This window comes from Pristiophorus japonicus, chromosome 7, assembly GCF_044704955.1.
Source record: "Pristiophorus japonicus isolate sPriJap1 chromosome 7, sPriJap1.hap1, whole genome shotgun sequence".
In the NCBI taxonomy this organism is placed as follows: domain Eukaryota; kingdom Metazoa; phylum Chordata; class Chondrichthyes; family Pristiophoridae; genus Pristiophorus; species Pristiophorus japonicus.
The window spans coordinates 247,598,802-247,612,869 of NC_091983.1; the positions used below are offsets into that span (position 1 = coordinate 247,598,802).

The following is a 14,068-nucleotide window of genomic DNA, read 5'->3' on the forward strand; positions in this document are numbered from 1 at the left end:
TACTATCTATATAACACTATTATATATATAACACTATATATAACACTATTATATATACATATAACACTGTTATATATACATATAACACTATATTATATATAAAACACTATATTTTATATACATATAACACTATATTATATATATAACACTATATATAACACTATATATTATATATAACACTATATATAACACTATATAGAAAACACTATATAAAACACGATATATTATATAACACGATATATAACACTATATATTATATATAACACTATATATATAAAACACTATATTACACATATATATATAACACTATATTATATATAAAACACTATATATTATATATATGTTATATAACACTATATATAACATCATATTATATATATAACACTATATATTATTTATATAACACTGTATATAACACTATATTATATATATATATAACACAATATATTATATATATATAACACTATTATATATATAACACTATATTATATATAAAACACTATATTTTATATACATATAACACTATATTATATATAACACTATATATAACACTATATTATATATATATAACACTATATATAACACTATATTACATAGAAAACACTATATAAAACACAATATATTATATAACACGATATATAACACTATATATTATATATAACACTATATATATAAAACACTATATTACACATATATATAACACTATATTATATATAAAACACTATATATTATATATATGTTATATAACACTATATATAACATCATATTATATATATAACACTATATATTATTTATATAACACTGTATATAACACTATATTATATATATATATAACACAATATATTATATATATATAACACTATTATATATATAACACTATATTATATATATAACACTATATATAACACTATATTATATATATATATAACACTATATATAACACTAAAATATATATAAAACACTATATGTTATATATATATATAACACTATATGTAACACTATATTATATATAAAACACTATTATATATAAAACACTATATATAACACTATATTATATATAAAACACTATATATTATATATATATAACACTATATTATATATATAACACTATATATTATATAACACTATATTATATATATATAACACTATATATTATATATATAACACTATATTTATTACACTATATTATATATATAACACTATATAACACTATATTTATTACACTATATATTATATAACACTATATTATATATATTACACTATATATTATATAACACTATATTATATATATAACACTATATATTATATAACACTATATTATATATATATAACATTATATATAACACTATATTATATATATATAACACTATATATAACACTATACTATATATAAAACACTATATATTATATATATAACACTATATTATATATATAACACTATATATAACACTATTATATATAAAGCACTATATATTATATATATAACACTATATTATATATATAACACTATATTATATATAACACTATATTTATTACACTATATATTATATAACACTATATTATATATATTACACTATATATTATATAACACTATATTATACACTATATTATATATATAACACTATATTATATATATTACACTATATATTATATAACACTATTATATATATCACGCTATATATTATATAACACTATTATATATATAACACTATTATATATATAACACTATATTATATATATAACACAATATATTATATAACACTATATATTATATAACACTATATTATATATATAACACGATATATTATATAACACTATATTATATACATAACACTATATATTATATAACACTATATATAACACTATATATTATATATTATATAACACTATATATATAACACTATATTATATATTATATAACACTATATTATATATAACACTATATACAACACTATATTATATATAACACTATATATTATATATTATATTACACTATATATAACACTATATATTATATAACACTATATATAACACCATATATTATATATTATATAACACTGTATATAACACTATATATTATATAACACTATATATAACACTGTATAATATATATACATAACACTATATATTATATAACACTATATATAACACTATATAATATATATAACACTTTATATTATATTACACTATATATAACACTATATATTATAACACTATATATAACACTATATTATATACTATATAACACTATATATAACACTATATTATATATATAACACTATATTATATATTATATTACACTATATATAACACTATATTATATAACACTATATTATGTATATAACACTATATATATAACACTATATATTATATAACACTATATATAACACTATATTATATATAATATATAACACTATATATTATATAATATATAACACTATATATAACACGATATTATATATATAACACTATATATAACACTATATTATATATATAACACTATACTATATCACTATATATAACACTATATTATATATTATATAACACTATATATAACACTATATTATATATATAACACTATATATTATATAATATATAACACTATATAACACTGTATATTATATAACACTATATATAACACTATATAATATAAAACACTATATTATATATATATAACACTATATATAACACTATATATTATATAACACTATATATAACACTATAATATATATATATATAACACTATATGTATATATATTATATAACACTATATAATATATAACACTATATATAACACTATATTATATATAACACTATATATAACACTATATTATATATATAACACTATATATTATATAACACTATATATAACACTATATATTATATAACACTATATATTATATAACACTAAATAATATATATATAACACTATATAATATATAACACTATATAATATATATATAACACTATATAATATATAACACTATATTATATATATATAACACTATATAATATATATATAACACTATAACACTATATTATATATATATATAACTCTATATTATATATATAACACTATATATTATATTACACTATATATAACACCATATAATATATATATAAACACTATATTTTATATAACACAATATATTATATATATAACACAATATATATATAACACTATATAATATAATATATATATAACACTATATTATGTATATAACACTATATATTATATAACACTATATATAACACTATATAATATATATATAACACTATATGTATATATATTATATAACACTATATAATATATAACACTATATATAACACTATATTATATATAACACTATATATAACACTATATTATATATATAACACTATATATTATATAACACTATATATAACACTATATATTATATAACACTAAATAATATATATATAACACTATATAATATATAACACTATATAATATATAACACTATATTATATATATATAACACTATATAATATATATATAACACTATAACACTATATTATATATATATAACTCTATATTATATATATAACACTATATATTATATTACACTATATATAACACCATATAATATATATATAAACACTATATTTTATATAACACAATATATTATATATATAACACAATATATATATAACACTATATAATATAATATATATATAACACTATATTATGTATATAACACTATATATTATATATAACACTATATTATGTATATAACACTATATAATATATATAACACTATATATAACTATAACACTATATTATATATATAACACTATATATAACTATAACACTATATTATATATATAACACTATATATAACTATAACACTATATTATATATATAACACTATATATAACTATAACACTATATAATATAATATATATATAACACTATATTATATATAACACTATATAATATATAAGACAATATATAAATTGCCGGTTCTCTCTCACCTTCCGCCGGCTCTTCCGGTGAAGCGGGTCCTTCGGCGGGTCCTCACACCAAGCTGCCCTTTGCATCTGCCGCACGGAACGGCTGCTAATGAGAAGCGGAGTTAATATTAGCGCAGTGTGAGCGGAGCGGCGGAGCCTTCGGCCGCCTCCCGCCCAACCCAGCCCGAGCTGTTCATGTTTCCCCATTCACCAGGCACGGTCGCAGGCAGCCCGCCCGTGCCGCACTTCCGGTGGGCGGCCATGTTCCTAAAGGCGGTTTCATCGTAAATCCGGGTTTGAGCCGGTTGGTCCGCCATCTTGGTAAAGGACAGTGCACTGAAGGGGAGATTTGCATTTATATAGCGCCTTTCACGGCCACCGGACGTCTCAAAGTGCTTTATAGCCAATTAAGTACTTTTGGCCTTCTTTGACCTCACAAAAGCCTTCAACACTCAACCATGTGGGATTATGGAGCATCCTCCTCAGATTCGGCTGCCCTGAAATGTTTGTCACCATTCTCCGCCTGCTCCACGATGACATGCTGGCCATGACCCTGACCAACCAATCCATCACAGACCCGTTCCACATTCGGACCGGGGTCAAGCAGGGCTGTGTCATCGCACCAACGCTCTTCTCCATCGTCCTCACTCAATGCTCCATCTCACCCTCAGCAAGCTCCCCGCTGGAGCTAAATACAGGACAAACAGGAATCTGTTCAATCTTCAACGCCTGAAGGCCAGATCCAAGGTCGTCCTATCCTCCATCATCAAACTACAGTAAGTAGACGAAGCCTGCGTCTGCGCACACTCGGAGGCCGAACTCCAAACTCCAAACCCCAAACCATCGTCAACACCTTCACAGAAGCGTACGAGAACATCCGTAAGACAAAGGTCCTCTACCAACCTGCCCCCACCACTCAGTACTGCCCCCAATTATCAAAATCCACGACGAGGCCTGGGACAACGTGGACCATTTTCCTCACCTCGGGAGCCTGCACTGTCGGAGGGGCAGTACTGAGGGAGTGCTGCACTGTCGGAGGGGCAGTACTGAGGGAGCGCCGCACTGTCGGAGGGGCAGTACTGAGGGAGCGCCGCACTGTCGGAGGGGCAGTACTGAGGGAGCTCGCACTGTCGGAGGGGCAGTACTGAGGGAGCGCCGCACTGTCGGAGGGGCAGTACTGAGGGGGCGTCGCACTGTCGGAGGGGCAGTACTGAGGGAGCGCCCCACTGTCAGAGGGGCAGTACTGAGGGAGCGCCCCACTGTCAGAGGGGCAGTACTGAGGGAGCGCCGCACTGTCGGAGGGGCAGTACTGAGGGAGCGCCGCACTGTCGGAGGGGCAGTACTGAGGGAGTGCCACACTGTCGGAGGGGCAGTACTGAGGGAACGCCGCACTGTCGGAGGGGCAGTACTGAGGGAGTGCCGCACTGTCGGAGGGGCAGTACTGAGGGAGCGTCGCACTGTCGGAGGGGCAGTACTGAGGGAGTGCCGCACTGTCGGAGGGGCAGTTCCGAGGGAGTGCCGCCTTTTGGATGAGCTGTTAAGCTGTTTGCCCTCTTAAGTAGACTTAAAATATCCCATGGCACTATTTTGAAGAGGAGCAGGGGAGTTCTCACCAATGTCCTGGTCAATATTTATCCCTCAAGCAACATCACTAAAACAGTTTATCTGGTCATTATCGCATTGCTGTGTGAGTGAGCTTGCTGTGCACAGATTGGCTGCTGCGTTTCCTACATTACAACAGTGACTACACTCCAAAATTACCTCGTCGGCCGTGGGGCGCTTTGGGAAGTCCCGAGGAAGAAAGACGCTATCAAAATGAAAGTCTTTCTTCGTGGACCAGTGCGTGGACAGTGATGGAGCGACAGGACCAGGTTAACGGTGAATCATATCACAGTGAGAATCCGGGGAGCGGAAATTATAAAAACAGAACGGCATCTACTTTCAGGAATGATTATATTTTATTTTTCAATCGGTCATTGAACTATTACATTGAAATCCAGCAAGGAGGCTGCGACTGTGAATATTGAACCAGCTCCTTCTCACAGGTCAGAGTTCAGACCACAAGCAGCCCGTCCAATCAGCTTGGACGCTGAGAGTATCTGCAGGTTAGTAGGAAGCGATTATTGTTCTGAAAGCAGTGATTAGAGTTCTCTGGCCCAGTGAATGTGACAGAGCATTGGCGGGACTGATTATCCGACATGTCTTCACGTTCCCAGGTGGAAGGCACGGGAGGGAACCGGATCTCCCAGACCCCTGGAACGGTGAGCCGCTATGCTCAGCCGTCCTGTTCCACGCTCCGGACAAAGAGCCGCATGTCCTCGGCCAGCAGCTCCGGCTCCTCGAAGGCGGCAAAGTGCCCACCGCGGGACATGTAGGAATACCTGGCGATCCTCTTGTACTTGTGTCTGGCCCACACCAGCGGCACGTGCATCAGCTCGTTGGGGAACGCCGCCAATCCGGTGGGAACGTGCACTCCGACCCTGGAAAGAAGGAAAGGGGAGGGGAAAGCACACAAGCTGAGCCACTGTGAGACTGAATGGAAAGGAGCACAAAGGTCTCGGCCTCAGTGACCGGGGACAAGCTCAGGGCAAACAACAACTTGTATTCATATAGCGCCTTTAACGTAGTATGGTGCACACTTGATCAGCTCCGCTGGGCAGGCCTCACCACATGCCAGACACGAGACTCCCAAAGCAAGCGCTCCACACAGAGTTCCTCACAGCAAACGAGCCAAAGGTGGGCAGAGGAAACGTTACAGGGACACCCTCAAAGCCTCCCTGATAAAGTGCAACATCCCCACTGACACCTGGGAGGCCCTGGCCGAAGACCACCCTAAATGGAGGAAGTGCAACCGGGAGGGCGCTGAGCACCTCGAGTCTCATCGCCGAGAGCATGCAGAAATCAAGCACAGGCAGCGGAGAGCGTGCGGCAAACCTGTCCCACCCTCCCTTACCCTCAACGACTATCTGTCCCACCTGTGACAGGGACTGTGGTTCTCGGATTGGACTGTTCAGTCACCCAAGGACTCATTTTAAGAGTGGAAGCAAGTCTTCCTCGATTCCGAGGGACTGCCGATGATGATGATTAATGTGGTGAAACATCCCAAGGTGCTTCACGGGAGCGTTATCGGACAACATTTGACATCAAGCCACGTTAAGGGGATACGAGGGCAGGTGACCAAAAGTTTGGTCGAAAAGGTAGGTTTTAAGGTGCGTCTGAAAGTAGGAGAGGTGGAGAGGCAGAGAGGCTGAGTGAGGGAATTCCAGAGCTCAGGGCTGAGGCAGCTGACGGCCGGCTGCCAATGGTGGAGCGATGAAAACCGGGGATGTACAAGAGGCCAGAATTGGAGGAGCGCAGAGATCTCGGAGGGTTGTGGGCAGTGCTTCCTTTAAGCTGCGTGGCCCCTCAGTGCTCCAGGGCCCCGCGCAGTCGGCTTTTCAATGGAGAAACCGCGCATGCCCCATAAAAATATACAGGAACATTGGTTGTAGGGCTTGAGGAGTTAACAGAAATAGGGAGGGGCGAGGCCACGGTGGGATTTGAACAACAGGATGAGAATTTTAAATTGAAGCGTTGCCGGACCGGGAGCCAATGTAAGTCACAGAGCACAGGGGTGGTGGGTGAGCGGGACTCGGTGCGAGTTAGGACACGGGGCAGCGAGCACAGGGGGTGGTGGGTGAGCGGGACTCGGTGCGAGTTAGGACACGGGGCAGTGAGCACAGGGGGTGATGGGTGAGTGGGACTGGGTGTGAGTTAGGACACGGGGCAGTGAGCACAGGGGGTGATGGGTGAGTGGGACTGGGTGTGAGTTAGGACACGGGGCAGTGAGCACAGGGGGTGATGGGTGAGTGGGACTGGGTGCGAGTTAGGACACGGTCAGTGAGCACAGGCTGTGATGGGTGAGTGGGACTCGGTGCGAGTTAGGACACGGTCAGTGAGCACAGGCTGTGATGGATGAGTGGGACTTGGTGTGAGTTAGGACATGGGGCAGTGAGCACAGGGGGTGATGGATGAGTGGGACTTGGTGCGAGTTAGGACACGGGCATCAGAGGTTTGAATGAGTTTAAGTTTATGGAGGATGGAAGGTGGAAGGCCGGCCAAGAGAGCGTTGGAATAGTCAAGTCTAGAGTTAGAGTTAACCAGGGCATGGATTAGGGTTTCGGCAACAGCTGAGCTGAGGCAGGGAGGAGCCGGGCGATGTTAGAGGTGGAAATAGGTGAGCTTAGTGATGGAGAAGGCAGGGTGTCAGAAGCTCAACTCAGGGTCAGATAGGAGGCCGAGGTGTGGACCAGTCTGCCAAATATCTCCAACTCCCAGGGCAGGTACAGAGTAAAGCTTCCTCTGCACTGTCCCATCAAACACTCCCAGGGCAGGTACAGGGGTTAGATACAGAGTAAAGCTCCCTCTGCACTGTCCCATCAAACACTCCCAGGGCAGGTACAGCACGGGTTAGATACAGAGTAAAGCTCCCTCTACACTGTCCTATCAAACACTCCCAGGGCAGGTACAGGGGGTTAGATACAGAGTAAAGCTCCCTCTACACTGTCCTATCAAACACTCCCAGGGCACGTACAGCACGGGGTTAGATACAGAGTAAAGCTCCCTGTACACTGTCCTATCAAACACTCCCAGGGCAGGTACAGCACGGGTTAGATACAGAGTAAAGCTCCCTCTAGATAAAAGGGAACCAGTGGATGTAATATATTTGGATTTCCAAAAGGTGCCACATGAAAGGTTGCTATGCAAGATAAAGGCTCATGGGTTCGGGATAATATATTAGCTTGGATAGAGGATTGGTTAACAGACAGAAAACTGAGAGTCAGGATAAACAAGTAATTTTCCAGTTGTCAGGCTGTAACCAGTGGGGTGTCGCAGGGATCAGTGCTGGGGCCTCAGCTATTTACAATCTATATCAATGACTTAGATGAAGGGACTGAATGCAATGTATCCATGCTTGCTGATGGTACAAAGCTAGGTGGGAAAGTAAGCTGTGAGGAGGACACAGAGTCTGCAAAGGGATATAGACAGGTTAAGTGAGTGGCCAATAAGGTGGCAGATGGAGTATAATGTGAGGTTATTCACTTATGTAGGAAGAATAGAAAAACTAAATATTTTTAAATGGTGATAAACTATTAAATGTTGGTGTTCAGAGAGATTTAGGGTCCTTGTACAGGAAATATAGAAAGCTAGCATGCAGGTACAGCAAGCAATTAGGAAGGCAAATGCTGGCCTTTATTGCAAGGGGGTTAGAGTACAAGAGAAAGGAAATCTTACTGCAATTGTACAGGATCTTGGTGAGACCACACATGGAGTATTCTGCAGTTTTGGTCTCCTTATCTGAAAAAGGACATACATGCATAAGAGCAAGAGGATAACTGGGGAAAGAGTGGGGCCTATTAGAGACCATAAAGGAAATCTGTGTGCGATGTGGGTATGATTCTTTGCATCTCTTTTCACAAAAGAGAGGGGCAATGCAGACTTTGCAATGAGGGAGGAGTGTGAAATATCAGACGAGACAAACATCGTGAGAGAGGAAGTATTAAGGGGCTTAGCAGCTTTGAAAGTGGATAAATCCCCAGGCCCGGATGAAATGTATCCCAGGCTGTTAAGAGAAGCAAGAGAGGAAATAGCAGAGGCTCTGACCATCATTTTCCTGTCCTCTCTGTCTACAGGTGTGGTGCCACCTGTTGTACCTTTGTTTAAAAATGGAGAAAGGGATAGACCGAGTAATTACACGCCAGTCAGACTAACCTCAGTGGTGGGAGAAACATAGAAAATAGGTGCAGGAGTAGGCCATTCGGCCCTTCGAGCCTGCTCCACCATTCAATAAGATCATGGCTGATCATTCAACCTCAGTACCCCTTTCCTGCTTTCTCTCCATACCCCATGATCCCTTTGGCTGTAAGGGCCATATCTAACTCCCTCTTGAATATATCTAACGAACTGGCCTCAACAACTTTCTGCGGTAGAGAATTCCACACGTTAACCACTCTCTGCGTGAAGAAATTTCTCCTCATCTCAGTCCTAAATGGCTTACCCCTTATTATTAGACTGTGACCCCTGGTCCTGGAACTCCCCAGCATCGGGAACATTCTTCCTGTCTCTAACCTGTCCAATTCCATCAGAATTTTATATGTTTCTATGAGATCCCCTCTCATTCTTCTAAACTCCAGTGGATACAAGCCCAGTCGATCCAGTCTCTCCTCATATGTCAGTCCTGCCATCCCAGGAATCAGTCTGGTGAACTTTCGCTGTACTCCCTCAATAGCAAGAACATCCTTCCTCAGATTAGGGGACCAAAACTGAACACAATATTCCAGGTGAGGCCTCACCAAGGCCCTGTACAACTGCAGTAAGACCTCCCTGCTCCTATACTCAAATCCCCTAGCTATGAAGGCCAACATGCCATTTGCCTTCTTCACCGCCTGCTGTATCTGCATGCCAACCTTCAATGACTGATGTACCATGACACCCAGGTCTCATTCCACCTCCCCTTTTCCTAATCTGCCGCCATTCAGATAATATTCTGCCTTCCTATTTTTGCCACCAAAGTGGATAACCTCACATTTATCCACATTATACTGCATCTGCCATGCATTTGCCCACTCACCCCTGTCCAAGTCACCCTGCAGTCTCTTAGCATCCTCCTCATAGCTCACACCGCCACCCAGCTTAGTGTCATCTGCAAACTTGGAGATATTACATTCAATTCCTTCATCTAAATCATTAATGTATATTGTAAAGAGCTGGGGTCCCAGCACTGAGCCCTGCGGCACTCCACCAGTCACTGCCTGCCATTCTGAAAAGGACCCATTTATCCCGACTCTCTGCTTCCTGTCTGTCAACCAGTTCTCTATACACGTCAGTACATTACCCCCAGTACATGTGCTTTAATTTTGCACACCAATCTCTTGTGTGGGACCTTGTCAAAAGCCTTTTTAAAGTCCAAATACACCACATCCACTGATTCTCCCTTGTCCACTCTACTAGTTACATCCTCAAGAAATTATTGGAAAAAGTCCTGAGGGACAGGATAAATCTTTATTTGGAAAGACATTGATTAATCAAGGACAGTCAGCATGGAATTTTTAAGGAAAGGTCATGTCTGACTAATTTGACTGAATTTTTTGAGGAGGTAACCAGGAATGTTGATGAGGGCAGTGGGTATGATGTCGTGAATATGGATTTTAGCAAACTTTTGATAAGGTCCCACATGGCAGACTGGTCACGAAAATAATAGCCCAAGGGATCCAGGGCAAAGTGGCAAGTTGGATCCAAAATTGGCTGAGGCAGGAAGCAAATGGTAATGGTTGATGGGTGTTTTTGTGACTGGAAGGCTGTATCCAGTGGGGTTCCACAGGGCTCAGTACTGGGTCCCTTGCTTTTTGTTTTATATATCAATGACATGGACTTAAATGTTGAGGGTATGATTAAGAAGTTGCAGAGGACACTAAAATCGGCTGTGTGGTTGGTAATGAAGAAGAAAGCTGTGGACTGTAGGGAGATATCAATGTATTGGTCAGGTGGGCAGAACAGTGGCAAATGGAATTCAATCCGGATAAGTGTGAGGTAGTGCATTTGGGGCGGTCTAACAAAGTAAGGGAATACACATTAAATGGTAGGACACTGAAATGTGTAGAGGAACAAAGGGACCTTGGAGTGCAGGTCCACAGATCCCTGAAGGTAGCAGGCCAGGTAGATAAGGTGATTAAGGCGGCATTTGGATTACTTGCCTTTATTAGTAGAGGCATGGAATACAAGAGCAAGGAGGTTATGCTTGAACTGTGTAAAACGCTGGTTAGGCCGCAGCTGGAGTACTACGTGCAATTCTGGTCACCACATTACAGGAAAGATGTGATTGCACTGGAAAGGGTGCAGAGGAGATTTATAAGAATGTTTCCTGGACTGGAGAATTTTGGCTATGAGGAAAGATTGGAGATGCAAGGTCTGTTTTCTTTGGAACAGAGGAGGCGGAGGGGAGACCTGATTGAGGTGTATAAAATTATGAGGGGCCTGCATAGAGTGGATAGGAAGGATCTGTTTTCCTTGGCAGAGGGGTCAACAACCAGGGGGAATAGATTTATAGTAATTGCGGGGGGGGTTTAGAGGAGATGAGAGAGGAAATTTCTTCACCCAGGGGGTGGTTGGTGTCTGGATCTCTGCCTGAAAGGGTGATAGAGGCAGAAACCCTCACCACATTTAAAAAATACTTGGATGTGCACCTGAAGTGCCGTTATCTACAGGGCTACAGGACCAAGAGCTGGAAAGTAGGATTAGGCTGGATAGCTCTTGGTCGGTCGGCGCGGACACGATGGGCTGAAATGGCCTCCTTCCGTGCTGTAAATTTCTATGATTCTATGCCTCAGAGGGAGTGTAACGAGGGGTCACCAGATTGATCCCTGGAAGGAGGATTGTCCTCTGAGGAGAGATTGAGTAGATTGGGCCTGTACTCTCTGGAGATTAGAAGAATGAGAGGTGATCTCATTGAAACATACAAGATTTCGAGGGAGATTGACAGACAGGTTGTTTTCCCAGGCTGGACATGGGGGCAAAGTCTCAGGATAAGGGATCGGCCATTTAAGACTGGAGGAATTTCATTATGCGGAGTGCTGTGAATCTTTGGAATTCTCTACCCCAAAGGACTGTGGATGCTGAGTCTCTTTCATTCAAGGCTGAGATCGATAGGTTTTTTGACTCAAGGGAAATCAAGGGTTATGGGGAGTGGGCGGGAAAGTGGAGCTGAGTCCATGATCAGATCAGCCATGGCTCGAGGGGCCAACTTCTGCTCCTAATTCTTATATTCTTACACTGTTCTAATTTCAGAACATGCTCCTCGAATGCACGAGTACAATGCTGTTCCTCAACAGTCCACCAGGGGCACTCTTTGCTCTAATTTCCTCCCTTTCAGCATGTACCAGAGATATTCGACCATGAAACACCTGAGAATCGCATGTCACACGTGGCCTGAGATGGCGGGGCAATTGCCTGTTGGTTGGATTTAGGTCAAATGCACAGACCTTACAACAAGTCCGACAACAACTGTTCAGGGCGTTGGCGAGACCACACCTGGAGCACTGTGTACGGTTTCTGGTCTCCTGATCTGAAAAACCCTGTTCATTCAGATGTAATCACTTCTCATTACTCACTTGGCATCGACCCTTTTTCTGAAATCTATTCCCAAGTTCTCTTTGTACATCCGCATGGAGGAGGTGATGGAGCCCGTAATCCAGTAAATCATCACATTGTTCAGAAGCTCGTCCAGAGAGAATTTCCTGGGGGAGGGGGGGGGGGGTGAAAGGTCAGAAAGTCAAAAGTTAAAGTCAAATATATATCAATGGATTGGGCTTGATGAGGGATCATTTCCGGGAACATTAACGTGCTGTTCAGCTTCCGCGCTGTCTGCCTTTCCTCATTTTATGTTTCACATTCAGGTCTGCAAGTTTCCCACTTTACACTTCCCCCTGCACTGGGCACCGGGCACCGTTACAGCCCCGGGCCACCGTTACAGCCCCGGGCCACCGTTACAGCCCCGGGCACTGGGCATGAGGCTGCCCTTCACTCCCTGGATGGCGGACTCCATCACTCAAAAGCTCCACACTCTCACATCATCATCAGCGGTCCCTCGAGCGAGGATGCCTTGCTTCCCCACGAGTTCACAGATGTTTCAATGAAGGACCCGATGTTCCAGTCCAGAACTCCAATTGAGGGGGTGGAAGATGCCTGTGTGTAGTGGCCATTGCACATCAGCCACCACACGGGCTTGACAGAGCTAGGCCTTTATCCTGTGGCATGGGTTGACTAGGACGACTGAAGACCTGCTCTTCTGCACAGACCTAGTGCGTGCACATATTGCAGTGTGGGCCTGCCCCTGGGCCCTCGGCTCTTCTGGGCCCCGTACCCTCATTCTCCGCACTTTCACCCATGGCTGATCCAATCATGGGCTCAGCTCCACTTCCCTGCCCACTAGAAGAGGCTTTGGCTCGACCTGAGGTTATGAAAGGCGCTTTATAAATGCAAGTCTTTCTTCTCATCATCCCTTCATCTCCTCCAGCGAGATTCCCTCCTTCACCCTCTCTTTAACTAGTCGGTTACTTTT

The 14,068-nt window shown here is 40.1% G+C and overlaps 2 protein-coding genes across 2 annotated transcripts in view; both read right to left on the minus strand.

Moving 5' to 3' along the window:
* LOC139266713 (nuclear valosin-containing protein-like) overlaps positions 1 to 4,169 on the minus strand; it is a 35,781-nt gene extending 31,612 nt beyond the window's left edge. The window contains exon 1 of the mRNA XM_070884299.1: positions 3,994 to 4,169. The gene's annotated coding sequence lies outside the window, so the exon portion shown is untranslated. The remainder of the gene's footprint in view (positions 1 to 3,993) is intronic.
* A 1,742-nt stretch (positions 4,170 to 5,911) lies between these two features.
* LOC139266969 (epoxide hydrolase 1-like) overlaps positions 5,912 to 14,068 on the minus strand; it is a 57,929-nt gene continuing 49,772 nt past the window's right edge. The window contains exons 8-9 of the mRNA XM_070884610.1: positions 13,119 to 13,244; positions 5,912 to 6,452 (exon numbers count right to left, since the gene is read on the minus strand). Of these exons, the coding sequence (XP_070740711.1) occupies positions 6,248 to 6,452; positions 13,119 to 13,244 (331 nt within the window). The 3' untranslated portion in view covers positions 5,912 to 6,247. The remainder of the gene's footprint in view (positions 6,453 to 13,118; positions 13,245 to 14,068) is intronic.